General features: G+C 42.3%; 1 protein-coding gene across 2 annotated transcripts in view; it reads right to left on the reverse strand.

The window, feature by feature from the left end:
• Positions 1 to 27,485, reverse strand: part of SLC24A3 (solute carrier family 24 member 3) — a 154,032-nt gene that overhangs the window by 38,935 nt on the left and 87,612 nt on the right. For both annotated transcript variants that reach the window (XM_033154133.1, XM_033154132.1), the window contains exons 3-6: positions 14,576 to 14,652; positions 6,973 to 7,047; positions 5,479 to 5,563; positions 3,041 to 3,144 (exon numbers count right to left, since the gene is read on the reverse strand). In XM_033154133.1, the coding sequence (XP_033010024.1) occupies positions 3,041 to 3,144; positions 5,479 to 5,563; positions 6,973 to 7,038 (255 nt within the window). In that variant the 5' untranslated portion in view covers positions 7,039 to 7,047; positions 14,576 to 14,652. The remainder of the gene's footprint in view (positions 1 to 3,040; positions 3,145 to 5,478; positions 5,564 to 6,972; positions 7,048 to 14,575; positions 14,653 to 27,485) is intronic.

Below are 27,485 nucleotides of genomic sequence, written 5' to 3' on the forward strand. Positions count from 1 at the left end.
TTTTTGGGTGGTGGCTGCTCCTGTTGCTGCAGCTCCTTCCCTCCACCAGCTAGCCTTAGAACCTTAGAACAGAGCACTTATTTGTCAAACAAGTGAGAATCTGCAAGGGACATTTCCTTCCTACGCAAAAGAAGAAAGATTACTAGGCTTCACTTCTTACTGACTTTGTCCACTGTCAACTTTAGGAGTAATTATGAACAACTGATGGTTAAAGGTAAAGGTAAAGGGACCCCTGACCATTAGGTCCAGTCGTGTCCGACTCTGGGGTTGCGCCGCTCATCTCGCATTACTGGCCGAGGGAGCCGGCGTACAGCATGTGGCCAGCATGACAAAGCTGCTTCTGGCGAACCAGAGCAGCTCACAGAAACGCCGCTTACCTTCCCGCCGGAGCGGTACTTATTTATCTACTTGCACTTTGACGTGCTTTGGAACTGCTAGGTGGGCAGGAGCTGGGACCGAGCAACGGGAGCTCACCCCGTCGCAGGGATTCGAACCTCCGACCTTCCAATCTGCAAGCCCTAGGCTCTGTGGTTTAACCCACAGCGCCACCTGGGTCCCCTGATGGTTACTGATGGTTACTTGGGTGTAATTAACACAATACACTTACCAACTGGTACTTTTGCAACAAGACTGGAGGGTGCCTTCTTATAACAGGCACCACCACAGATACTGTTACTTCATTTTTGGTCTACTAATATTTATTTTAAGAGTGGGAGTATTTCTCTCTCTTAAACCTCATAGCTCTTTCTGATAAAGAAAGTTAAGGTAATGTAATTAACATCCTATTTCTGTGCATATTGGAGATTACTCCTCCATGAGATTATACCACCACAATTGCAAAATTGCTATTGTGTAATTGCTATGATTAACCCTGTTTGGCTGTAGCAACCTTCCTTGAGCTTTCCTTACCCTTTGGCCTGATTGACATTGTTATGAGTTTTATGTAAGCCTTACATTGTAAGGATCCCACTGCTAGTTAAAACTGCTCTATTAGCTGGTTCTGTGATTTTTTTACCTCCCCGCCCCCCACATCAAAACCAAAACATCATTCAGATAGAGCTCTAACCAGAGAGAACTTCACTGGAAGGAAAAACAGTAAATAAGGGTGGAGATAAACATAATATTTGCAGAGACGTTACAATGGTACATCACCTACAGTGTGATCTGAGCTTCCTCCTAACTTTGCCCTTTGCCTCACAGATGTTTGTTCTATTAAGTATTGCCCCTTTCCTGCCAGTGATCTCTCAGCCAGGAGGAAAGTGCTATTGTATACCGGTCTACCCAAAAGTAAGACCCTTTAAGATCAATGAGGTTTACTCCCAGGTAAGTGGGTGTAGGATTATAGCCTAAATCCTGTAGCACTGCCTCTGGAACCTCTCACTGCTATGGGAGGTGGAAAAGCACATGACAATGTTCAAATGCTACTAAATTCCAAGCAGTCATCAAAGCAAATGAAATGTCTAAGCAGTCCAAGTTGATCTCAGAAGCAGATAGACCCCTTTTGCAAACAAACATTCGGCACAGTTCCATAAGACATTAGGTGAGATCCCAGGCTCCAATCTCATGCCAGACCCAAGTGAGATTTCTACCTGTCCCTGATCTGCTCATTATTTGTGAACTTGTAAAATTAAACGATTCTATTTTCTTAATGGTAATCAGAATGTACCTGTAGTGGTTAGGGCCTATAGGAAGAAAACAGTTTCACACTTCCTTTATGGGACCCCTCTACAGATAACAGATTTTAACAGCAAAGTTCAGGCATCCTTTTTTCGACAGATCCTAGGAGTTCCAAAGTGTGGCTCCGATTTGGCTATATGTGCTGAGCTAGGTCAACATCTCTTAGAATCCAGGGGTTGGATCATGACTTTTAAATACTGGTTAAAAATTCATTTTAGTACATACTCAGAAAGCTTATTAACTTATTTATTGAGAGATTCACATATTTTTCATGGCTTTCTGCAATTACCTTTAAACTCAAACAGGGATTGCAATAAACTCTTTCCTCTTACTGAATGAGTCACATACTTTCTCTCTCATTAAGCAAAGGCTGTTAGACCACGGATTTAATTTTTTTTTACCTCACTCAGCCCTCTGTATGCCTATCTGCTTACTTGGGTTTGCAGCCTTGTCATGGAATGATGCCCAAAGATTTTTTTGCGTCACAGAGTTTTTATGTTAGCCAGTTTAAATGTACCCCTCATCTGTACTATCTAGAAGGTTCCAAAAAATACCCTTCCAAAATAGACTTGCCCCTGTGCTATTAACACACCAGATACAATATATCATATAATTTTGGACCGCTCTCTCTTCGTTCAACACTCTTCAGAGAGACTTAACTGGTGACTCTTTTGAAGTTACAAATATCTACTTGCAAAGAATCTGTAATCCAATATCTGACAAAGGATGATATTCCTGAAACTACTGAGGTTGTTTCAGGATACGAAATGGAGAGTCTTAAAGTCAAATTTGAAACTTCTTAATCTTACCTAATGATGACTACTGAGTCTTTTATATGTTTTGTGTGTTTAATATGTCTGGACTATTAATGTTTTATTGGACTATTTTTAATTGTCTAAATTATGCCAATAAAGGCTGAATGAATGATTGAATGAAAAGTATTTGTTGAAATGTATAAAAATGAATTTGTAAGCAGGAAGCTTTTATTAATACTGGGGAAGGGGACTGACTTCTAAAGAAACACAGAAAGGGTCCTGAGATAAAACATAAAGGTATATTAACTACTTTGTGGGACCTACAGTTTAATTTTCCTTCGAACCGATTATGAAAAAGCAATGCTGCAAGCAATGTTTAAGGCCTCTAGGGTGGAAGCAACATTAATGAGTTCATTGTGCTACAGAGATAAATAAAACTGAGCTATCTTACATGTTTGTTACATCAACGGTATAAGAAATGCATTGAACTCTTGTGGAATGTATATAAATAGAGGCAAGCAAGAGATTTCCATACTGATTGTGCACCAGTTTGTAAAATGGTGGCTACTACTCAAGGGGGAGGGGGAGATTTGGTCATATTCTCTTACCTGCCCTGCAAAGAGGCCACAAACCCCAATTATACAGAGTATGTTGAATACAGCAGAGCCCACGATGGTCCCAACACCCACGTCTCCTTTCGTGATAAACACACCTGAGGAAAGAAAAGAATTCCTGTGTCGCTCAGAATGAACAGGCAGTGCCAAGGGCAGGCAAGATTTCCCACTGCAAACCAGAACGAGTGGCACTATTTAAGAAGACTGCTGGGATTAAGGAGAAAACACCAGAGCATATTTTCTAATACTGAGAAAATGTGTGTAATAAAAAGATTACTTAAAGGTGTTTTCAGCACGATCAACCAGCTGAACAGTCAAATTCATTATAGTATGGAAAAGGAAATAAGTGCAAAGGTTCCTCATCATCTGGTTAGCAGTACATGCAGGTCTGATCAACGCATGTTAGAATGAGATGGTAGAATGAGCTGCTCCACTTCAGGTGGAGGAGACACCATTTTTGAATGCTTCACTAAGCAAGTAAGAAGGGGAGAGGGAGAGAGAGATAGACAGAAATACTGCCTGTTTGCAGCTGTGCTGGTTTTCTACTTGCAGGGATATCTCTCTCTCCACCACGGCAGTCTTAAATGGTACAGGCATTCTACCACTTTAGGACTTGCATCACTGTGTAGCACCTCATACAAGACCCATTCTACTTCATGTGAAGACCAAGTCTTACTTGAATGCCCTGAGCTCTTATAATGACCGCTCCCCACATCAAATGGGGGGCGCCTTTTGCGTGATCGCATGCAGCCCCCCCCATCCCAATGTGACTCCTGGTAGTTTGGGCTGGCTTCATCCTCCCCAGGCTGCATACCTGGAGCTTTCCACCTACCTCAGCCAATCGGCCAATCCCGCCTGGAGAGGCGTTGCCAGGGAATTGGCCAGGTAAGGGGAGGGACCGTCATGCCCACACAACAGAAGGTGAATCTTACCTGCAGGCAGTCGGCTCCAGAGCTTCTCCCACCCTCCCCTCCCTCAGTTAAGTCTTCTTTTGCAGGTTAACCTCTTATCCACAGGTACGCGGGCGCTGCTATGTCATGGTCCATTGGGTAGGGTTGATCTCATATCCCATGTCATCCTCCCATTGTTTTTTGATTGCGTCTAGGGGGTTCGTGGGAATTTGGAGTAGTATTTTGGAGTAGTATTATGTATATTGCGGATACCGTCCCTCTGCCGTGTCCCTTTGTTGTTAGGATGAGGTTTTTGAAGGTTGTCAGGGGCCTAGTTGCTGTTGATTTTACTGCTGGATTGTTTAAGAAGGCATGTAGTTTGTGATGTGTTAACCAGGGTATTTGAGTATCTTCTAGTTTGTCTTGTATTTCTTGTGTTGACAAAGGTTTGTTATTTTTATAGAAGTCTATTAGGCAATATACCAGTAAGCCTCTGGTTTGCCAGGTTTTAATCTGGAGGTTTTGTGCTGCGTGGTGGAATAATGGGCGATATGCCAGGGGGATTACCTTGCAGTGTGTTATACAGTGCATACTCTGAGGGGAACTACTGAAAATGACTGTGCTGCTCCCCACTCTCTCCACTTAACCTTTACTACCTCAGATGCAACAAAAGAAAACACTACCATTTGATCTAGTTACAGGTAGGTAGCCGTGTTGGTCTGCCTTAGTCGAAACAAAATAAAAAAAATTCCTTCCAGTAGCACCTTAGAGGCCAACTAAATTTGTTATTGGTATGAACTTTCATTTTCTGAAGAAGTGTGCATGCACACGAATGCTCATACCAATAACAAACTTAGTTGGTCTCTAAGGTGCTACTGGAAGGATTTTTGTTGTTGTTGTTGTTTCGACTACCATTTGAGACTGCCTTACACTAAATCAGCTTCCATCCATCCCAATATTAACTACTGTACTTAAACTGGTAGCGGTTCTCCACCATCTCAGGCTGGGGTCCTTCCTACCTTGCTACCTGAGATCCTTTACGGAAGTGCTAGGATCTTTATGTTTACAAGGCATGTGCACCTGACTGAGTTATGGTCCAATCCATTTTCATTATTTGTGCAGCTTCACATTAAATGTATCATGGTCACATCTAGTTGTAGACCGAGCCATTCTTCACATCCCTTTCTGCATGGCACATGGCAGCAGAGATGCCATTCAGAAGCATATTGTTTTGTACTTACTAAGAACACACAGGTGGGAAAATTCTCAACAAACGTAATATTTTCCTAGGTAGTCATCCCAGGAAGATCATCCTGGGATGTTGTTGTTGGCACTGGGGCAATCTTCCAGCAACATCCATTCCATCCTTCTGCCAATGTTTATTGAACTAAGGTTAACCTTATGGATTTGGTCTTCCACCCAAAACCTGGGTGTGCATATCTATCCCCCATCATCTTTGTGGGAAAGGTAAGGCACAAAACAATTAAAAATCTGCATTTACTTTCACAGTTACAGCAAGAAAGAAGTGGATGATTTAGTTACCTATGACAGATGTAAACAGTTCTGGAGCAGAGCTGCCGGCTGCCATGAATGTTGCCCCTGCCACATCTTCACTGAGGTGCAGGCGCTGTGGAAGAAGAGAAAAGTCTCTTATCAGAAGCAAAATATAACACGTCCCCAGTCTGTTAGTGCTTCAGGACTCAGGATTCATGGTCGTCTCCAACATCCTCCCCAGGCAGAATAGTATCAAAGGATATGCAATGCAGGAGTAGCTGCAGCAAAATCCTTTCCCCAAAGTATTGCCTCCAATGTCATTCTAGCACAGGAGGATGTTGGAGGTGCGCAAGGGGCATGCAGCAGAACTCTTTAGGGGTGCCATTTATCTTTCTGATAGTTTGGGAGCACTGTCACGGCTACTCTGCATGGTTTCATCCTATGCTGCTCTAGAGGCACACAGTTTTTTACGGCTATACTCTTGTCTGTGTTTTTCAAATGGGACATTAGCACATTGTTTCTCTAGCAGCTTTCTACTGATGTTCAAAATAATTAGCTGTCAGCTGCTGCCTGAACTTGAGAAATCATTTATATTATTGTTAAATTCTCACTATCAATTACTTGACTGCTGGTAAGAGGAATTATCAGCCTGTCCCATTTGATTTTCCATGTATAAATGTCACATTATTTTATACAGTGGTAGCTCTGGTTACAAACGGGATCTGTTCCAGAGCCCCGTTTGCAACCTGAAAGGTCTGCCTCCTGAAGTGCCACACCTGCGCATGTGTGTGACGCAATTTGGCATTACTGCGCATGCGCGTGATGTCATTTTTGCATGTCTGCGCATGCGCAAACCGCCAAACCTGGAAGTAACCCGTTCCGGTACTTCCGGATTCGTAACCTGTGATGAACGCAACACGCGGCATTCGTAACACGAGATACGACTGTACTTACAATGTTATAAATGATTTCAGATGTCAAAACTTTACGCACTTAAGTTAATGTTTCTCAGGCTTGGGATTTTAATAACAAGCTTTCCATGTTTCAGTTTTATTTTGTATGATTTTTGCCTTAAATTTGTGATAGCTCAAGCTCAATGAAAACATAAAATAAGAGTAGATTTTTATTTTTATCTCTAACAGGTAAGATCAAGTAGTCCTCCTGCTGAACCACACCATACACTTAAAGCTCATTCAACACCGTTTTAAAGCACATGACTTAGTAGTTGATTCATATGCTACAGGGTTGGCAGTGACCTTAAATCAAGTTGCTACAGTTGTTCATGAAAGCTATACGAATCACAGTGATATTTTTTCTATAAAAAGAGGTGCCACAGCTCACCATGAACTTCTCCCTTGTTCTCTTAGCATGGCAATGGAGCCCACCTAAGAGGTGCTGTAAATGAGCTCCAGCTGAAAAAAAGACCTGGCCATGCCCATAGAAATGCAGTGTGTAAAACTGATGGTATGTAAACAAAGGTTACAATTCTGGTTTGGTAATTTCATTAATAAATATGAGTAAGTAGCATCAGCATAGACTTACTTCGCAAATCTTTTCCAACGAAGGGACAAAGAAATCATCACAGACAATAGCCAAAGCATAGAACATGTAGACAGCCTGCAAGAACAGAAAGCACTGTGTTTACAAGGCACCAGTTAAAACAGGATACTGTCATAATTTAATTATTTTAAAAGAATTAAGAACACATTATGTATACTGGTTTGAAATGACATCAAAGATATACCACAGAATTAAATTGGTGTAATAGTCATTCCTGCTCTCTAGGGAACCCTGGAAACTGCAGTGTGTGTGTGTGGGGGGGGTCTTTAGCAGATAAATCTCAGTACTCAACCTACCCCCTACTCATCCCTAAGACACATCCCTACCCAGAGGTGTAATTTTTATCATATAATATTATTATGCGTATTTGTTTAAAAGTGCTGGTTTTTCTTTTCTTTCTATCAATTTTATGCCAATTTGTTTTTAATGTTTGCTTTTTATCTGTATTTTTAAATGAAAATTTCATCATGTTTAATAAAAACTGCTTAGAGGTTTTTGTTGATTAAGAGGTACAGTATATAAATCTTGTCCAATAAAGAAAATAGACTTATTTGTGGAAATGTGTGATATATGCCCCTGTTCTGTGGAGTTAGCATCCCTGATGAGATTGTACTTTATGCAAACAAATGAATAAATTTCTGTTTCAACAAGCTTTTCCTGCTGTCTCAAAAGGTCTTTGTCGTAGAAGTTTATTCTGTTCCACCCCCCACCTCTCTTTAGTTGTGGGTTTTTGTATTGTTTTTAAAGCTGTTTTAGTTGCTCATGTTTTGAAGCTAATAGTAATACAGTTGTACCTTGGTTTACGAACTTAATCTGTTCCGGAAGTCCGTTCTTAAACGAAACCATTCTTAAACCGAGACACGCTTTCCCTAACGAGGCCTCCCGCCGGCAGTGTGAAATGAATGAATTTGAGATTTTTAAGTCTTAAGATTGGGAAAATATTACTTAGCAGAAGGAGGAACAATTGGATGTCATCCTGGAGTGAATATTTTGAATAATCTTTTTATACAGGTAACTAACAGATGAAGAATCCTAAGTCCTTTTTATTTCCCTTCCTTCCTTCCTTCCTTCCTTCCTTCCTTCCTTCCTTGTATTATTTTTATCTTCTTTTTCTTTTTTCCTTTATTCGCTTTTGTTTGTTTGTTTGTTTGTTTTGGTTTCCTCTACTCTGGGTCAGTATTGGGATTATACACAAGGGTGATGGATGGTTGAAGGAACCTGTGCAAAAGGAAGGGAAAGGAAGATCTCCCAGAATGGGAGGCAGAGAGAAGAAAGGGAAATTCCCAGGTAAGACCTGGCAGGGTCCACCCCTTCCTGTGTGAGACAAGGGTTAAGATCTGCCTTTGAGAGCAGACTATACATTTTATTTTCTCTTTCATTTTATGAAAAAAGGAAAGGAAAGTGTTAAGAATTATAAGGTCCCAAATATAAAATAAGCGTTCATAAATGTACTGTACTAGGCAAACACATACATAAGTATATAAACCACATGTCTGAAATCGTACAGGAGAGCAATCCTGCAAGGAGGAAGGAAATGGGGAAGCCTCTCCACTGTCTATTGCTTACCTGTCTTAAGGGCGTATGTGTGTATGAATAGGGTGAGCCTGTGACCTGGATACAGGAATTAAAGTATTTACCATCACAAAAGAATGGCCAGGCTGCCCAGGTAAAGCAATCAGTGACCATTATCAAGTATCCTGGCAAACAGGATTTCTGCTGGAGACCGCCTCTTTCTGTGATGTATGTATGATGTTTTGGGGGTGGTCTTGAGCTACAGGGTGGGCAATTTCAAAAGTCTATATAAGAGCTTGCACACCAATGTTCTGGGTTCCCCTCCTCCCTCCCTGCGTGGGGTGAGCAGGGGACCCTGTTGCAACAGTTTATTAAAGATCAGGCTTATTAGCTGCTTTGCTTCTCAATATTCTCTGGTTGGCCTCTGTTATTTTCTCCTACTGATAGGGCATCTACTTAAGGACTCTATACGGGCTCTTGGATACCCCATAAGAGAAAAGGAGCAGTTTTTTCTTATAACAAAAGAAAAAAATGGCATTAATCCATGGAAAACGAGCCACAACTCCCTTTCATTTCAATGGTGCTTGTATAGAACTTCCTGGTGGATTATGAGTCACATATTTCTGTTTCTTTGCCTGCTGCCCTTCTTCTTCTTCTTCTGTGGCGATCACTTGTAGCTGAGTAAGATTGTGTTCCATAAACACAGTTTTAACAATGAGTCCGTAAGTGACTGTGGAGGCCAATTCTGGATCCACACGTCCTTCCACAGTGGGGACATAGGTTTCCGGGTGGGAGTTGATCATGGTGTGGATTTGCCAAGCGTGCCTTCCTCTTAGCACGTTTCTCCCTTGCGTTCTGAGTTTGAGTGTCTTCAAAGCCCATGACACCTTTGGTAAAGGCTGTTCTCCAATTGGAGCGCTCGCAGGCCAGTGTCTCCCAGTTGTCAGTGTTTATACTACATTTTTTAAGATTTGCCTTGAGACAGTCTTTAAACCTCTTTTGTTGACCACCAGCATTACGCTTTCCATTTTTAAGTTCGGAATAGAGTAGTTGCTTTGGAAGACGATCATCAGGCATCCGCACAACATGACCAGTCCAAAGAAGTTGATGTTGAAGAATCATTGCTTCAACACTGGTGATCTTTGCTTCTTCCAGTACACTGATATAGCATAAGACTCTTAATCCCAGGGTTGTGGGTTTGAGCCCCATGTTGGACAAAATATTCCTACATTGCAGGAGGTTGGACTTGATGGCCCTCATGGTCTCTTCAAACTCTACATTTCTATGGTTCTTTTTCACTGAACATATGTAGGTTCTAGAAAACTGGAGCCAGTCAAATGTTGCAGTTATTCCTAAACAAATACAGTTTTCATGTGGGAGGTTTGCAAATTTTGGAGCTTGATTTTGATTTTCAGGGGAGGTTTCTATGAAGGTGAATGATCTAGAGTTCCCATGTCTCCTGGCATGGTAGCTTAAGGGTAGTGCCAGGCAGATCAGAAGGTGGCCTGGTGGGATGCAGATGCGTTCTATGATACCACCTGCCAGTTAGGGGAAGAGCCTGATTGCGCCTGCAGGATGGAGCCAGGCAAGCATGTAATAGCAAAAGCTTCCATCAAGTCAGGCAGAAAATAAGTATCTTGAACACTGCCCTCACCCTGGGATTTCACTTACCGGTATTTGTCCTAGACACCTGAGGCTAAAACCCTGAAACTCCAGGTTAAACATGGGAGACCTGGCAACCCCTCCCCCCTTTTTGTTATGTTCAGTCAAGAATCCAGAAGATGTGGTGTCTAAGTAAAACAAACTCTTCATTCAGTTATTTCCTCTTTTACAGGCCAGTAATAGTGCCTGGTTAAAATGTTCCATTACAAAATCTAGCACCTAATAACCAGTGAATTTGATCATGTTCGCAGCCACATTGTGATGACTTTCCAGTTCTCTCGCACCACTAAAAGTCCTGTGATTGGCAGAGGTCCCCACCTAGTCTATTGTCATTGAAATGGTTTGTTACTACAAAAAGATGCTGATCACTAAATACATACAAATAAAGAGCCAAATCAAATAGGCAGAAACATCATACAGTAGAGTCCTTTCTGGGCTGGAACACTTTAAATGGGAGAGCACATATTTCAAAAATGCAACGCTGCACATGGAAAGCTAAACTGCAACTTTTCCATGTGACAAATGGTTATAGCAAGTGACATTGCAGAGTTTTGTCTGCATTTGGTAGATTGCCTCATGCAAGCTGGATATCACAACTGGATTAGAAACGCATGTGGGGAGCCACTGCTAAAAATAAGCAGCAAGGATTAAAATTTCCACGAAAAGGTTAATCACTTCCAGTTAAACAAGGAATTACTGGCTGAAATATTCTTAGTCAAATAACTCTTGCGAGGCCATGCCTGGTTCCCAAGGGGATTGTGGAGGGTATGGCAGATGACAAAAATATCATGTATTGGGCAATGGGGTTGGGGGCCTTAGGCCCCTCCTCGCTTTTCAAGGCAGGCATCCCCACACATAAAAACCCACGAGTTGTGGATTACAGGAAAAATTATGTAATCTTGTACTATGATAGGTTTCTAGTGTTGTTTTGAGTACTTAACAAGTATATCTAGCTAAAAAAAGTACCACACACAAGATCTAGTTAGAAATCCAAGTGCACCACAACCTAGGCTTGGGAGGTCTGAGTGGAAAGCAGGAAGCTGAAATGCAACAATGAGAAAATGTTGATCTGCTGATTGGACAAAGGAAGAATATCAGGCTCTGGAGCAGGGGTGGGAAACTGGTGGTCCGCCCTCCACATGTTGTTGGACCCCATGCCTGACCATTGGTTATCTGGCTGGCTGGGTCTGATAGGAGCTGAAATCATCAACATCTAGAGAACCACAGGTTCCCACCCCTCCTCTGTGTCTGAGAAGGGTGTTGAGGTGGGCCTGAGCCGCTTACAGATCATACTAACTCACCAGGCTCTCCCAACTTAAAGCCACCAAGTTTCCAGTTTAAGCTGTGGAGTGCCTGATAACAAACTCAACATCTGATGTCCTCAAAGTACGTAAAAACAGTGTGCTGTGCTATTAAAGGGCCATGCATGTTGCTTCCAAGCCAATGTGAAGCAGTGCTAGTCCTGACACATAGCTTTCGTATGGAGACACAAATAATGTTAAGAGTAGGTGTTTTAATACAGCACTTCACTGTCACAGAAATACTAGTGTAAGCATCCAAGCACGAAAATGGCAAGCAAGAATACTCTGCAAACAAAACCTTTTACTGTATTCCAGAAAATAAAACATCTCAACACAACACAACCCTATAAAGACACTAGAGATAAGCAAGGAATTAATTAATGATCTATTCGTTAGAACTGAATTCTCATAATTTCAACAGCATAACAGTAGAGAAAACATTCAAATTAGCTGAATAACTCATCCCATAAAAACTCATATCAGTTTCTCTCAGTGACACAAAAGAAAGACTAATGGCAAGAAAACTCATTACTTCTTTCGGCATTTTAAAACTGATTTTAATTTAGATAGAAGGTCAGAACGCATCTTGCACACAAGTCTATTAAGCTCTCTGCCACATGTATAATTCCCCCAATGTTTCACCCAAGGTGAAAGAGGCATTCATATGGTTCTTCATACATTGTGACCACATCAGCTATGTTAAAGGTGGGAAGGGACCACAGTTTATTTAGTTGCAGACAACATGTTTTGTACCCAGTTATATAAACTAAAAAATGATTAATTTAATTAAAGAGAGTTATTCAATTCAAATAATGTATGTTCTGTTTCTGACAACGAGAACATAAATGAATGAATAGCGTTATCAGTTTATATCAGGGGTCAGCAAACTTTTTCAGCAGGGGGTGAGTCCCCTGTCCCTCAGACCATGTGGGGGGCCGGACTATATTTTGGAGGGGGGGAGAACTAATTCCCATGCCCCACAAATAACCCAGATATGCATTTTAAATAAAGGGACATATTCTACTCACGTAAAAACATGATGATTCCCGGACCGTCCGCAGGCCAGATTTAGAAGGCGACTGGGCCGGATCTGGTCCCCGGGCCTTAGTTTGCCTACCCATGGTTTACTTTATAGTGTTATCTGAGATGTCTCTTTAAAGGACGTATGGCAACTGAAGTGTACATCCATATGATCAGAGTTGTGTTGCTTATTGGTATGGTAATTATTTTCTGTAACTACATTAGTTTTAGAAGTTGTTTATAACATCTTAAGTATTGGTAGCCACATCTATGTTAATTATTTGGCTGATTATATGGGGGCTTTGCTTGCCTGGTCTGAAGATAAGCAGCTGTGCTCTCAAGGAGCCGGCTGCTTACCAGAAAGGAAGCTGCTCCTCATGAACAGAAGAGAAATATGCAGAAGAGAAAAAAGACCCATGATATGAGTTGCACCTACACTGAGGAAACAGTGGCCTGCCATTTCAGTGACCAGGCTGTTAATGAGAAGTAGGAGGTTTCATCCTGGCCCAACTGCATTGGCTGCCAGTTAGTTTCTGGGCTCAATGAAAAGTGCAGGTTTTGACCTATAAAGCCTTATGTGACTCATGACCACAAAACCTTAAGCGATAGTGTCTCCCCACGTGAATCTACCCAAATTCACCATCTGGGGCCCTTCTTTGTGAGGGAGGTGTAGAAGATGGTGACACAAGATCAGGCCTTCTCTATCGTGACTCCCTGGCTGGAATGCTCTCCCCAGAGAGATGTGTCTGGTGCCATCACTATCAACTTTCAGATGACAAGTGCAGACCCTCCAAGCGTCCCTATTTTCCAGGGACAGTCCCAATTTGACAGAAGCCCCTGGTTTCTGATTTGATCCCGGAATGTCATGCTTCTCCTTATGACGTCCGTATTTTTATTAGGGAAATATTGGAGGGTATTCAAGTGAAGACGTTTTTACTCAGGCATTTCACTTTACTGATATATTGATTGATTGATTGATTGATTGATTGATTGATTGATTGATTATTTAGCACTCTTCATCTGTAGATCTCAGGATGGTTCACAACATAATCAAGGTAGGGTGTCCCATGTTATTGTCAGTGGAGAACTTTTACTTAATAATGGTTTTTAACCCTTCAATGGTACTTTATGCTTTTTTAAAGAGGCGGAGAGGGGGTTGCAGTCAGTGACAAATAAATATAAGAAATAAAAATAAATAAATAGTGCCTGGATGCACTATTTATTATTTCCTTAGGCTGGTGCCAACATGGTCATGAAAAAGACCACAGGCGCAAAGTGGCTATGAGCTCCTCTCTTGGGAGCCTGTGCATTTGTGCATTTCTGCTAGGCCAAGGTTTGGCTTAGCTTACCATGACATGAAAACTGACTCACTGATTCAGTCAAGTTCTCTTGGGGTCCATTCAAAAAGGATTCAAAGAGAGACAATGATTCTGTAAACTACAAACCCAGAATACATCGGCATAAATGACAAGTGAATCAGTGCAGTGGAAGACAAGAACACCTTCCTACAAGTAATTTCTGGTGAGAAATGACTAAATGGCTATATATATATATTTTTTTTAAAAACCCGTTGTGGTAGCAGGCATGCCAAGGTGGATCCAACATGGAGGGGGGGGGTTGTCAAGTGCGCATGACATCACATGGGCGACACCTCGCCCCCATCAGGCCACGCTTGCAGGGTCACTCTGGCGATCCCAGCGCGTGGCGTGGAGGGCAAAAATCATCCTCCAAGCCTCCCGCCCATCCCATCCTGGCGCTCAGGCAATTGTGGAGGGCGCCGGAGCTTGCCCAGGTGCAGTGGGGGATGGCAGCCACTACAATATTGAGGGGGGCATTGGCCCCTGCTAAAAATGCCCCATATACCCAGCGCCACTGTGTGGTAGCCATAGATCATCACTTGCTGCTGAACATTTAAAGTATTTTAAATATTTATAAGGCCGGTGGTGACAACAGATTGGCATTATTAATAATTGTTCCTGCTGACGTTATCTCTCAATTATAATTTGTATGTTGTAATGTGATTTTTAATGTTGTAAGATTTTTTTAAAAAGATATAAACATAATATGCATATAGGCAAATGGTGACTCACACAGAAGGCGTGCAAAACGACTGCTCCATGCCGCCGGTTCTCATTTGTGAAGATGTCACTAGGGAATTCATTGAGAGCTAGGAAGGAAAAAGCAAAGAATCATGCAAATGGAAACATTCATTTAGTTCATAGTAAAGATACTTTAATTAAACAAGCCAAGTGCTTCTGTAGGCTGACAATGCTTGCATTTTCCTGCCATGGAAACTATCACACTGTGCATGCTACTTTTAAATTACTCCATTGTCCCCTGGCCATTTTAAGCCTTTTTGGGTAAACATTTATTGGGAAATTTGATGCTACATTTATTGTAACAGTGTGTGTCATCAAGTTGCCTTGGGCACAGCCAACCAATTCTAAACACAGTGTTCTGTTCTGTAATCTTCGGAGTTGTACTACTGGACATAATTATAAGAGCACTTTTTCACGCTTATGATTCCTCACATGATTTGAACAATGACTAGACTACACTGTGTTGTTGCTTTAAGTCTGCCCCAATGAGCACAGATACGAGAGCTTGTTTCTAGGAACTCCCAAATAGTGAACATAAGGAGAGAAGGGTTGAATGCACTACTTGGTCATCACTGCCGAGTGGGAACTGAGGATGTGCCTCATGCTTTCACCAAAGGCCGTCGCTTGGTGCCTGTGTGATCAGCACCTAGGGCTAGTTTGGCAATAATGCTTGGACATGATTAGCAGCTCCCAGCCACAACATACTGTAAGCCACTGGTGTTATTAGCTGGCACTTGGCACTGCTGGCCACTATTCAGGAGCAGGACCTGCAATGTACATCTCTGCCTCCTCGCTTATTTTGCCAAATGATGCCTAATCAAGGTGATGCCTACCTACTTTTTAAAATAACTTTTTTATTGGGTTTTATAAACAAGGATCATAGGAATAATAAATGATACAAATAAACAGACCAAGTATTCTCATGTCATTTGTCAATCACAAAAATAGCACAATAAATCTGCAGTAATATGTACAACACATAGTTCAGTATTAGTGCTCAGTGTATAAGTTACTGGTTTGTGAATTGGTTTAAACAAAAAGAAGGGGAAAAGAGGATAGAAAAGAATTAACTAGGGTTGCCACCCGTCTCTAAAAAAAAAAAAAAAGATCATCCTTTTAATTTGGAGGAAAATGCCTCCTGTCATGTACTCAAGCTCCTCCTGCTCCTCCAAACTGTAGAGGCAGATGGTGGGTCTGGTGGGAGGAGGAAATCAAGAGCCTGAGTGGATGGGGTGGGGCCGGGAGGAGGAGGAGTTTGAGAGAGAGAGTTTTGCGCAGTCAGAGGGTGGGTCATGATTTGTAGGGGTGTGGCTTGGTGCAGATTAAATAGTTTTTGCATGGGCAGGGGGGGTGGGAGTGGGTTGGACTCAAAGAGCAAGAGGGGGGGTGTTGAATGGCACTGGTGGAGAGCGAGGGGAAATAAACATTTTGCATGGGCAGAGGCGGGTGGGTCAGAGATGGAGACTGGGAGTCAGAGAGCAAAAGAGAGTAATGGATTGCTTTGAAGTCATTTATGTACCAGATAACGTAATTTTAGCCCCCCGATCCCCCCCGACCTGTTCCGATTTTGCCTGACCTGTCCTTTATTTTGCCAGACCAAAGGTGGCAACCCTAGAGTTAACAGATACCGGTAACATTCAACATCACATAGCTAAATGCCTTATCAGGAGCCCTTGGGGGTGTGCTTAGATTAAGTCTGAGTAATAGTCAGTTAAGAATGAAACAACATAAAGTGTTGGTATATTTGAATGTGGAGTGTGAAGATAATAATAACATATGTTTAAATTTAAATTTTTATCAACCAGACTGAGTCAACTGCTGATGTGGAAGGGGGCGGGTTGTGTTCCTTTTTGTGGAATATTGGCATATGTTAATAAATCAAACCACACCAGGGTACAGCCATACAGGTGAAACTCGAAAAATTAGAATATCGTGGAAAGGTTCATTTCTTTCAGTAATTCAACTTAAAAGGTGAAACTAATATATGAGATAGACTCATGACATACAAAGCGAGATATGTCAAGCCTTTATTTGTTATATTTGTGATGATAATGGCGTACAGCTGATGAGAACCCCAAATTAACAATTTCAACTTTGGGGTTCTCATCAGCTGTATGCCATAATCATCACAATTATAACAAACAAAGGCTTGACATATCTCGTTTTGCATGTCATGAGTCTATCTCATATATTAAACTCCAGTAGCTAATGAAAACAATTGCTTACATAAATGGACTTTTCCACAATATTCTAATTTTTCGAGTTTCACCTGTATTTCTTGATCTGTCCGTGTGTCAGCTATAATTACCGTAATTTGTTAATCTCTCAAGGAGGACTGTTTTCCAAACTATTTTGTACCAATTGTCCATCATTGTGCCAGAAAAGTCTTTCCCATATATGGTTACGTTGCATCCCGCTGCTTGTAATAAATAGCTTATTAATGATTTATTATGCAAAATCAGATTGTTGTCTTGAAATATATTTAATACAGCGGTACCTCCGGTTATGAACTTTATTCATTCCGGAGGTCCGTTCGTAACCGGAAACCGTTCTTAACATGAGGCGCACTTTCGCTAACGGCGCCTCCCGCTGCCGCCACACGACTTCTGCTCACATCCCGGGGCAAAGTTCACAAACAGGAGCAACTACTTCCGGGTTAGCAGAGCTCGTTACCCGAAGCATTCGTAAGGGGGAGGGTACGTAACACGAGGTTCACTGTAAAGTTAATTCTGGCTTGACTTCCAATTGTTGTTTTGTTATTTTATTAATTTTTTGGAATATCAAATTCTTTTCATGCATTTTTCAAAATTTCTCATATACCTCTGACAGTTCTTTTTCAATCATCTCATGTCGTATCTCAATACTTCCCAGTCTATCCCTCCTTGGCATCCTAGCTGATCTTTATTAAGCTCCATATCCTTTTGATCCACCCAATTACATTCTACTTGGATTCCTAGTTGTTGTTTACTGCTGCACATAAGTCAGTCCCTTCTTGGAAGTTTGACTTTTATACCTCTTTATATACTTTCAAAAGTATTCCCACTCCTCCCTTATCAGTGTCTCATCTTGATTTATCTTTGCTGTCATGGTAGCTAACTCCACATACTCTATCAACTTATTTTGCCATTGCTCTTTTGTTGGGATTTCTTTTTCCTTCCATCTCTGCACACAGACTATTCTGGCTGACGTATAGGAAGAGACAGAGCATCTTCTTGAAGATGCCACGATTTATTATACCTAATAAGAAGGCTTCTCTTTTTGGGTGAAATGTAAACCTAAACATCTTTTTTAGTTCTACCATAAATCATTTCCCAAAATTGTAGCCTGTATCAATTGCCCATTGAGTCACTGGTGCCTTTATCATTTCATCTTTTGTCTGCCATTCCAGCAGAAATTTATAAATTTCAGAGATTAATTTTTCATTATTTCCAAATACCACTCTTTTGTATTCTGAACCTCCTTACATAAATCTTTTTTTCCTTGTCTTTTTGGAATATCTCATTTAGTTGATAATATTTAAACAAATCGGTGATCCATTCTTGTATCTCTTCTCTTTTTCATCTTGCTTTCCCTTCTTCAAATTCAATAATTTCTTTATACGTGCCCCAATTCTTTCCCATATTTATCTTTTTAATTGATACAGCTCCAATGGGCGATAACCAGTGTGGACTTTTCCTTTCAAGAAGGTCATATCTCATCCAAACACTATACACACTCCTTCTTATAAAATGATTTTAAAATCCTTTCTGTGCCTTAACTTTATCATAACATAAATAGGCATGCCACCCAGAAAGGCTGGATTTTTGTACATTCCCATCACATTGAGATAGGTTCTGGGTGTGGGGCAGTCCCTCCAGCAACATGGTGAGGCACCAGGATAGATCCTTGCCAGCTTCCTAGGAGCTGGTGCCACAATTATCTTATTCTACCAATATATGAGTTTTAGGGTCAATTCTCTATTTCTTGCTGAAATAGTCTTATAGGGCTTTTTTTCACTGACCTAGTTCAAGTTCATAGCTGAAATCACATTTTCACTGATGTTTAGTTGGGTCAAGTTAACTCACCAATGCACTGAGTAAATTTTATAGATTGCAGGTGTTATACCTGGGCCTCGATCTTCTGTCGCTATTGCAAGTTTTTCTAATGGCTAGAGGTCTTGTGGCTGTAGAGTTTGCTTCTTGCCAGCTGTGTGCAAAAATCCACACTGTTTCTGCTTTGTCAGTTACATTCCAAACTGCAAAACTATTTCTTATATCTGGCAAGTGAGTCTTGCTTTCCCAGCTCCAGGAATATCAACAGACCATCGGTTAGGGTTGCCATATTTTGAAGAGCAAAAAAGAGGACGCAGAGCCCCCTCACCTGCGTACGTGCACACCATACCCTCCAACATTCGATGAAAATAGGAACATCCTATTCCATTAGTAGCAGTACCCAGCCCATCTGACCAGCCACTCTGGGTGGCTTCCAACATACAGAAAAACATAATAAAACGTTAAACATTAAAAAGCTTCCCTATACAGAACTACCTTCAGATATCTTCTAAAAGGTGTATGCTTACTTATCTCCTTCCCCAACACCACTTGATTGGCAGAAGCCCCTGGTTTCTGTTTTGATCCCGGAATGTCACGTTTCTCCGTTGAAAATAGAGATGTCCTAAGGAAAAACGTGACATTCCGGGATCAAAACAGAAACCAGGGGCTTCTGTCAATCAAGTGGTGTTGGGGGAAGAGACAGTGTTTATCTGCTCACTGTGCATCATTCATAATTTTATAAACCACTATCACACCATTTTCCGTCCCCCACCCCACACCAAAATTATAAAAGCCAAAAAAAGCTTTAGCCGTGCTTCAGCTACTGATTTGCTTACATGATTAAAGGATAAATCAGAGGCTTAAGAGAATTGAAACTAAGGGATGTAATCCACTTATTAACTAGGGGCTCCTGGTACGCCTCTATTTCTTCAGCAATAAGAACAGCAGCATCCATTACAAATTGCACCAATTGTCATAGGGATATTTCCCATAGCACACATGTAAAGTGTAAACATAATACATGTGTGAACACACTAGTGATGGTTGAGGATTGGTCTGCAGCTTTACTTGATATAATCTGTTTTGATCTTCCTGAACTAATATGCAGGTCAGAAAACAGTCATTCTTTGATTTGTGTAGTGGTACTTCTCTCAATTCTCAACTTTAAAAACACACCAAGATGCTTATAAGATGTGTATTTTAGGTTGCGCGTGTACAAAAATGCATATTTTAAGATAACATATGTAAAAAACAACAACCTGTAATTTAGTGTACAAAAATCATGTTCAGTGAATCATACATATTTGGTAGAAAAATAATGTGGATTATCATGCGGTTTATTGATTACAGATTGTTGTAGACACAGGACAGGATGGACTTAAGAATGAATGACGTGGACTAGCAACAGACTGAACTCTTCACCCCTGGTATATGTATCTGGGAAATCTGGGTGACCTACTCATATCCAGTCAGCAGCTTCCATTATGATTTGCACCAAACTTGGGATTTTTGAGGACCAGCTGGGTGCAGGCCAGAGAGAGCGGACAGTCACAAGCAACACTTCTGCATGTTAACTTTAGGTGAACGGAAGCAGCAAGCTGCTGCGATGATGCAGATTCCAGTGCAACATCCCGGCTTGCACCCACTAAGATTGTCAACTGAAGCTCCCCCCCTCCCCCAATATGGCAGCAGGTTCCTTTCCCAGTACCTAGGGGACAGATATAGGTCTCAGGCTTAGGGCTTTAACTTTCATCTCAGGGTTTCCACTTCCAGGTGAAAGAGTATAATTTCAGGGTAAGGGGCCAGGATCAGGGAGTTGCTCTGTGCCACATCTGTAGGTACCAGGCACACTCAGGCTCATATATGAGGCATCATCCTTTAACTCCATGGCTCTTCTCCCTACATTCCACGATCTATGATGCTGAAGACTGGGCCGTTCTAGACAGATATATCAGGTACTATAGCAGGATGAGGGAGAAAACCTGACGCAAACAATAAAATTATTGACATGCTCTAAAATAGGATTCCCCTTCAAGGATCACTGCGAAGGGGCTTGAATAACTCCAAGAAGCTATGAGCTATGCCATGCAGGGCCACCCAAGACGGGCAGGTCATAGCCGAGAGATTAGACTAAATGTGATCCACCTGCAGAAGGAACTGGCAAACCACTCCAGTATTTTGCCAAGAAAACTCCATGGACATAAAAAAGGAGAAGCTTTGAGAAGAAAGTGAGAGTTTCCAAGGCATGCTCTGGTTCGTGGGGTCACGGAGAGTCGAACACGACTAAGACGACTAAACAACAACAACAACAACAACAACATAGGATTGCCACACTTTGAAAAGCAAAAAAGAGGACACATAGAATTGTAAAGCTGGAATGGTCTCTGAGGGTCATCTAGTCCAATCCCCTTCAATGCAGGAGTCTCAACTAAAGCATCCCAAATGCCGCTGGTTGCGGTGGGCCTTACTTCTGAGAGAAGTTCTGAGTTGCACAGCAGGGTCAGAGCTCCACCCTGTCCGCCTCCTAAGTCTGCGATTTCTAAGACGTTTTCAGCGTAGGTGTGCAGAATGACAGGAGGTTGTGAAAGGGAGGTGGGGAAGCAGAGAGTGAGCAGCACACAACGCAGGGAAGAGGGAAAGCCAAGTGCTTGGATCTAGCGGGGGGGGGGGTGTGTGGCCAAAGCAAGCCCTATGCACAAGCCAGGACACTTGGATGGGAGGGAGGGAGGGAGAGAGAGGGAGAGAGAGAGAGAGAGAGAGAGAGAGAGAGAGAGAGAGAGAGATTGGTGGCAGGGCTTTGTGTGTCAGCAGGCCACTCACTTGCCTTCTCCAGCCAAAGCGGAATACCCAAGCCCTGTGGCCCTGGGCATGTTTGCTTGGAAGTTAAGCACCACGTAAACACGCCAACCCATATGCCACAGAGCAGGCTGCATGACTGCAAGTCCTGCCTCGAACTTCCTTGTGAGAAAGCACACTCGCCGCCCTCTCCCAAGCGCAATGGGGGGACAACTCCAGACCTCCTTGCTTCAGCGTGGGGCTCGCACTGCTGCCAACCTTCCTAATACTATCGGACATTTTGTCATATTTTTAAAATCCCCCCAGAAATTTTCACCATGGAAAAGAGGGCGGGTCCAGGAAAATCCGGACGTATGGCAACCTTATCTCAAAGGACATGAGCATTTAAAATAATATGACACACATACAACTTGTTAGGAAGCATGGTTTTCCACTTTGAATTCTTGTGAATTCACTTGTTGGCTTTCAATCTGGTGAAATATAATGTCTTGTGTGTTTTCTTGGTCAGAATTCCAGATGATAAATACATAACAGAAATGGATAATGTGGGGACTAGCATGAAATAGTTTTTTATTATATTTTTTTTTAAAAAAATCTATATTATATTTATTATAAAAAATCTAATGACACATTTAATCAAGCACTGTTACTCTGATGTGTTAAGTGGGGTAGAAAGCACATCAAGGTTGACAGCTGTTTATGTTGTGAACATAGCTTGCAGGCATCCCCTGCAAATTGACTGCAAAAATGGCACTTGGGAAGTTGATTCTCCCCAAATAACACCAAGTCTAATCCTACTAAGTTTAGAAACGTGCTATTTTTGATTAGCAAGCACCAGCCCTGCCTATGGATCTCAGCTGCAATATTATTTTATTCTTCTCCTGGCATATTAACTTCATTAATGTCTTCATAAATGATTACAATTTAAATAACAATTCTGAAAAAATAATAATTCTACAACAGGGCTGTATACATCTTAACTCTCTATGTGAACTGGTGAAATGTTATTGTGCCATTATACTAATATGTACGTCACAGTGGCAGGAGGAAATATGAAGGGAGAGCAATATATTTAAGGGATCTCTGTCAGAAGGATGCTTTCTCTGTGGAGTTCAGGCCATCTAGTGTCAAGGATGGTGTCATCAATAAGTGACAAAATGAGCTGTTTTTTTTTTTTAAGGGCCCGCGAAACTTTTTTAGGAGTGACGTGGTGGTTTAGGTGCTTGCAGGTTCCGCGCTGCCTGAAACAGTGGCGTGGGACTTACGTCTGCCTCTCCCTCAGCCGCCCTACAGCTGAGGGGAAGGCGGTGGAGAGGCTCCAAGCATCAGAGAGGCTCGCCCCACACCCATGGGTGACTCACCCCGCCCCTGGCTGCAGGACACGCCCCCGCACCAGGCACCCGAGCAGCTAGCTACGCCGCTGGCAGTCATGCTGTGTATCCATAGCAGTGACCAGAAGAGGAATGACCACTGGGAGGAGTGCAGAGAGAAGAAATGCCATAGTGTATCTCCAGCAGTGGCAGTGGAGTATAAGGGTGCCTGGCGTGCTCTGGTCCATGGGGTCCACGAAGAGTTGGACACGACTGAATGACTGAACAACAACAACAAATCTGCAGCAGTACAACCAGACACCTTCATCTGCCTCAGCTGCAACAAAACATGTCTCTCCCATATTGGTCTCAGCCACAGCAGACACTGTAACCTTCCAGCAGTTTTGCCTTCAACCTCAAAGGTGCACTCCTCCATTGTCTCCTGAGATAGACAGGTGCCAACATTTAAACTGGCAAAAACTGCATTGGCTTCCTATAGTTTGGATGGCTCTGTCATTTGTACACCAGAAGAGATGGTTGCAGTACATGAATTTAGAAAGTACCAGAAGGAAGACACCCTCCTGACCTATTTTGATAGTCACCTTAGCTCTGTTTTTAATTGAATTTAATTAAATTAAGAATGCAATCAGATACTGTACATTATTACCTAAGATTAAGTCACACTGGACGAAGCGTGGCTTACTTCTGAGTATACACATAAAACTGAAGGCTAGACACGTATGCATTTGAGCACTGGATTGCTACAGAGGGCCATGAATCTGACTCATTTCCCAGTCTATTCACCACTCTCAAAAATAACCACAAACTGCAATGGCACTTATTGCTGTAGATTGTTCTACTGAATAGTTATTTTAGTCAGATTTGCTATTACTCCACATGCAACCCTTCAAAATGTAGTCCTTTAATTACAAGGAAACAGGATGGGATTTAAGAAACAATGTATTCATATATATATCACCCTTGAGGTTCTTACCTCACAGGGTGCATTTGGTCTTGTTTTGCAATAAAAGCAACTGCAAGCTCATTCGGCTATTTTAATACATCTGATATCCGGTCAAAATTGACAAAGTCATAGGCATGACGCACTCTAGCTGTATGTAGCTCTCATCAAGTAAATAAAATTCAAGTTGATTGTTTCTATTCCCTTGGCTGGCGACACGTACTGTATTCCGGGGCTTCTTTTTTTTTCATCCAGAGCGCACTCAGGAGGCAGGTGCCATTATGGGCTGGCTTCCTGACACTGCCCCAATCCTTCTTGACAGCCATCTGTCAGGAATGCTTTGATGGTGTTTCCTGCTTGGCAGGGGGTTGGACTGGATGGCCCTTGTGGTCTCTTCCAACTCTAGGATTCTATGATTCTATTCTATGATTCTGCCTCCACTACCACCAGTTGCCAGGGCAGGAAAGCAGATGGGGATGGGATGGGAGGCTGAGGGGGGAGGGAGGTCAGTGCAAGTCCAAGCCTCCAGTACACCAACCCCTGAGTCCAACCGCAGCTCTGCTTCTGCCCAGTTGTGTGTGCATTGCCTTTGACCAGAAACACACCTCTGGGTTGGGCTCAAGCAGCGGCAGTGACGTGTGGGTGGGTGTGCACCATTCTACTTGCTCCCCCCTTCCATCTCCTTTCCCTCATGGAAGGAGATTTGGGGGCTGGTGGGGGACGAAGAGGGATTGAGAGGTCAGCATGGGCAGACGGATGGGCTTGACGTGGGCACCCCTAGGGAGACACCTTTGCCGGGAAAGATTGAGGCTACTAGCCATGGCGGCTCAGTGAAACCTCTAGGTAAGAGGGAGTGAATAAGAGGCACAGCTTCCTATAAGATGGTGTAGCCCAGCATTTTGTGATTATGGTTTCAAGATGGCGGCGGCAGTGTGTGGGTTGGTGACTGGGGACTAATCTACACTGGTGAGTTATGATGTTATAAATGCGTTATAAAAATGTGACACCAGGGGGCACTGTAAAGCAGTCAGTGAAAAGTTACACTGAGAGTTATATAACATTTTTTTTTCTTAGCACTGGATCAGTGTAGATCCAGCCTGAGGATCTGACACTTTTCCAGAAAAAAGTACTGCTGTATTCGCATCTTCAACAGCAGAACACCGCAGCACAGTACTCTCCATTGCTGAGATTTCCATGTAGTGACATGTCCCCAATTCAAAGAGCACAAGGAGAAGTGGCTAAAACAAGGCTGTAATTCTGAGGAGAAATTCTGCCCATGTGGTTGCAGGCACTTAAAAGTAACACGAATGCCAGGAGAACCACCTCACAGAAAGCTACCTCCTATGGTGTAAGTGTAATGTTTAAAGGGCACTTTATTTTATTGTTCAGAAATAGTGAATGACTTCACTCTACTTTCTAGAGACTTATCGGCCATTAATAAAGGCAAGCGAGACCTGTGACAAAATATGGCAACGTACTTTTACCTCCTTATGGGAAAGTGGTGGCCCATCAACGGTGCCCTCCTCCAGCAGGTCTTTCCACCTGTTTCCATTTTTAATCCACCCTCCCCCAACCAATATTCAATATTCCTCTGAACATGCTCAGTTCTAGAGCACCAAGCGTGCATCACTCATCTAACAGTGGCTGGTGGGGTGAATCTGAAGTGGCTGTAAGGAAAGAAAGTTATATGAGGAGAGGAGACTGGCACAGGGATTGCTTCCAGGTGAGAGCTTGGGGGAGAGGCCTGGTGTCAGTGGAAGACCAGCGTCTGAGGCACTGGGGAAGATCACTGTAACCACTAACGCAAGAAACTGTGGAAATGGCAGTGATTCAGTTATTATGTCCCATACACGTCGCTTTATGTTTGTGTTTGTGTATATATACTGTATATGGAAACTACTGCAGCTGCTATGGGAGTGGAGAGAAGAGGGTAATGTACAACGTTGTTTATTTTTGCTTTCTATTATTAGTTGATTATTTTGTTGTATTTGTTTTATTTTTACTACTCTGCTATTAGCTGATAGTTTTGCTACACTTGTTTTATTCTTATTGCCCTGCCATTAAATTGCCGTAGCATTTATTAAGTGTTGCACTTTGAAGTCTCACCTTCACTTGAGACAATATGTGCCTGGACAGTGGAAAGTGGAGGGGAGGGGATATGGGATGCTGTTTTTACAAGGAGACTGTAGATATTTTTATACTGGCCAGGTATTTGTATAATGAGATAAACTATTTTTAGGTGCAGTTTTCTGATATTACTCGTAGCTGAATGTTTGCTGTGATGACTTTGTGGTTTAAATGATGTGTTGCTTTGGTTGCAGCCACACCATACATTTAAAGCACATTTAAAACACACGGCTTTGCCACAGAGTATCCTGGGAACTGCAGTTTACTTTCCTTCAGCTGTGACTTGCTCTTCCATCTTGCGACTGGGTTCATCCCACAGCTCACCTCAGAATGCTGCCCACAGCCCACAGCTCATCCCTAGCTACACTAATAGAAAACACCAAGGCAAAGGGCATTTTGAAAAGTTGGCTGTCCTTCAGTATTAGGAAAAAGCAGAAATCACTTTCCTAAAACCATTCAAGAACCCATTGTAGACTTAAGTTTTCATTGCTAAAAGGTGATGACAATGAGACATGGAGGTTCGTGATAGTTACTTAAGCACTAACAGGCCCTACCTGTTCTCTTCTCACAAATTTGATCTTGCACATACCGAACACATTGGGGCGGGGGGGTCGTGCCTGCTAGCTCACTCCCACCTTCTGTGTTTTCTGCCACAGAGTTGTGAAGGGCCTATGTCTCTACATGCATAGAAGTCCCCTTCAGACCTTTGGCCAAACACACAGAGGTCAGTGGTGGGACCAGCAGGTGCACTGATAATGAATGCCTGATGAAAACAGCAGGCAAGATCTTATATGTGTGGTTTGGAGGCATGAAAAGGTTCATTTTACTATTAGATCAGAGTAAAATGTAACGGCAAAATGATGCTTATCACACCCGACAAGCACAGAAACCCTCTCAGTATTTCTCTGAGCATGATTATCAAAATTATGGCTCACCTGCTCCTATTGTGCTTGGCCGTAAACACATTCAAACAGCAGAATGTTATCATGAATTGTGGTGGTGACCGACCATGGCACCAAACATTCCATGAAGGAAGAGAGACAGATGAGACAAAATTAAAGGAAAGGAACATTCTACCAGGGCTCAGAAAAACTCAATTTCTTCATACTTCTTTTGAACCACTGCTCACTCTCATAATAAACAGTGAAGGATAGTTTACTGCATTTCTATTCAAGGATTACAAGAAGCTCAGTCAGGTAATCAACTGAAGAAACTACCGGTAATGACAATTGTTCCTGGAAGGAGCACTGTTAATCCATGTTCTCTGCAAACACATAGTCACAAAAAGCTGGGACAGGATCATCATGTTATTTCACATAAACTCAATTCTTCCCCAGATACCAATGTACCTGCCCTGTTTATTATCCAAATCCGTAGTTTGGGCACTGCTCTCGAGAGCCTTGAAGCATGTGACAAAAGTTACATATTCCAAACAATCAAGCACGACAAGTCTACGACCACAAAAGACAGCACTTGTTACCTCATGCTCCGAGATCCTGTTCTCTGGAGGCCTTGGGTATCACAACACCCTACAGAACCTGTGCCATATATCTAAAGAACCTACTACTCCCTTCTCATCAGAGCCTTTATGCTCACAAGATTAAATGCCTTTCTCTGTGCAGTGACTAAAGACAGATTCTCACATACTCCGTATCAAGCCCATCTGTGTGCCTACA

Source organism: Lacerta agilis, chromosome 7, assembly GCF_009819535.1.
Source record: "Lacerta agilis isolate rLacAgi1 chromosome 7, rLacAgi1.pri, whole genome shotgun sequence".
Taxonomy (NCBI): domain Eukaryota; kingdom Metazoa; phylum Chordata; class Lepidosauria; order Squamata; family Lacertidae; genus Lacerta; species Lacerta agilis.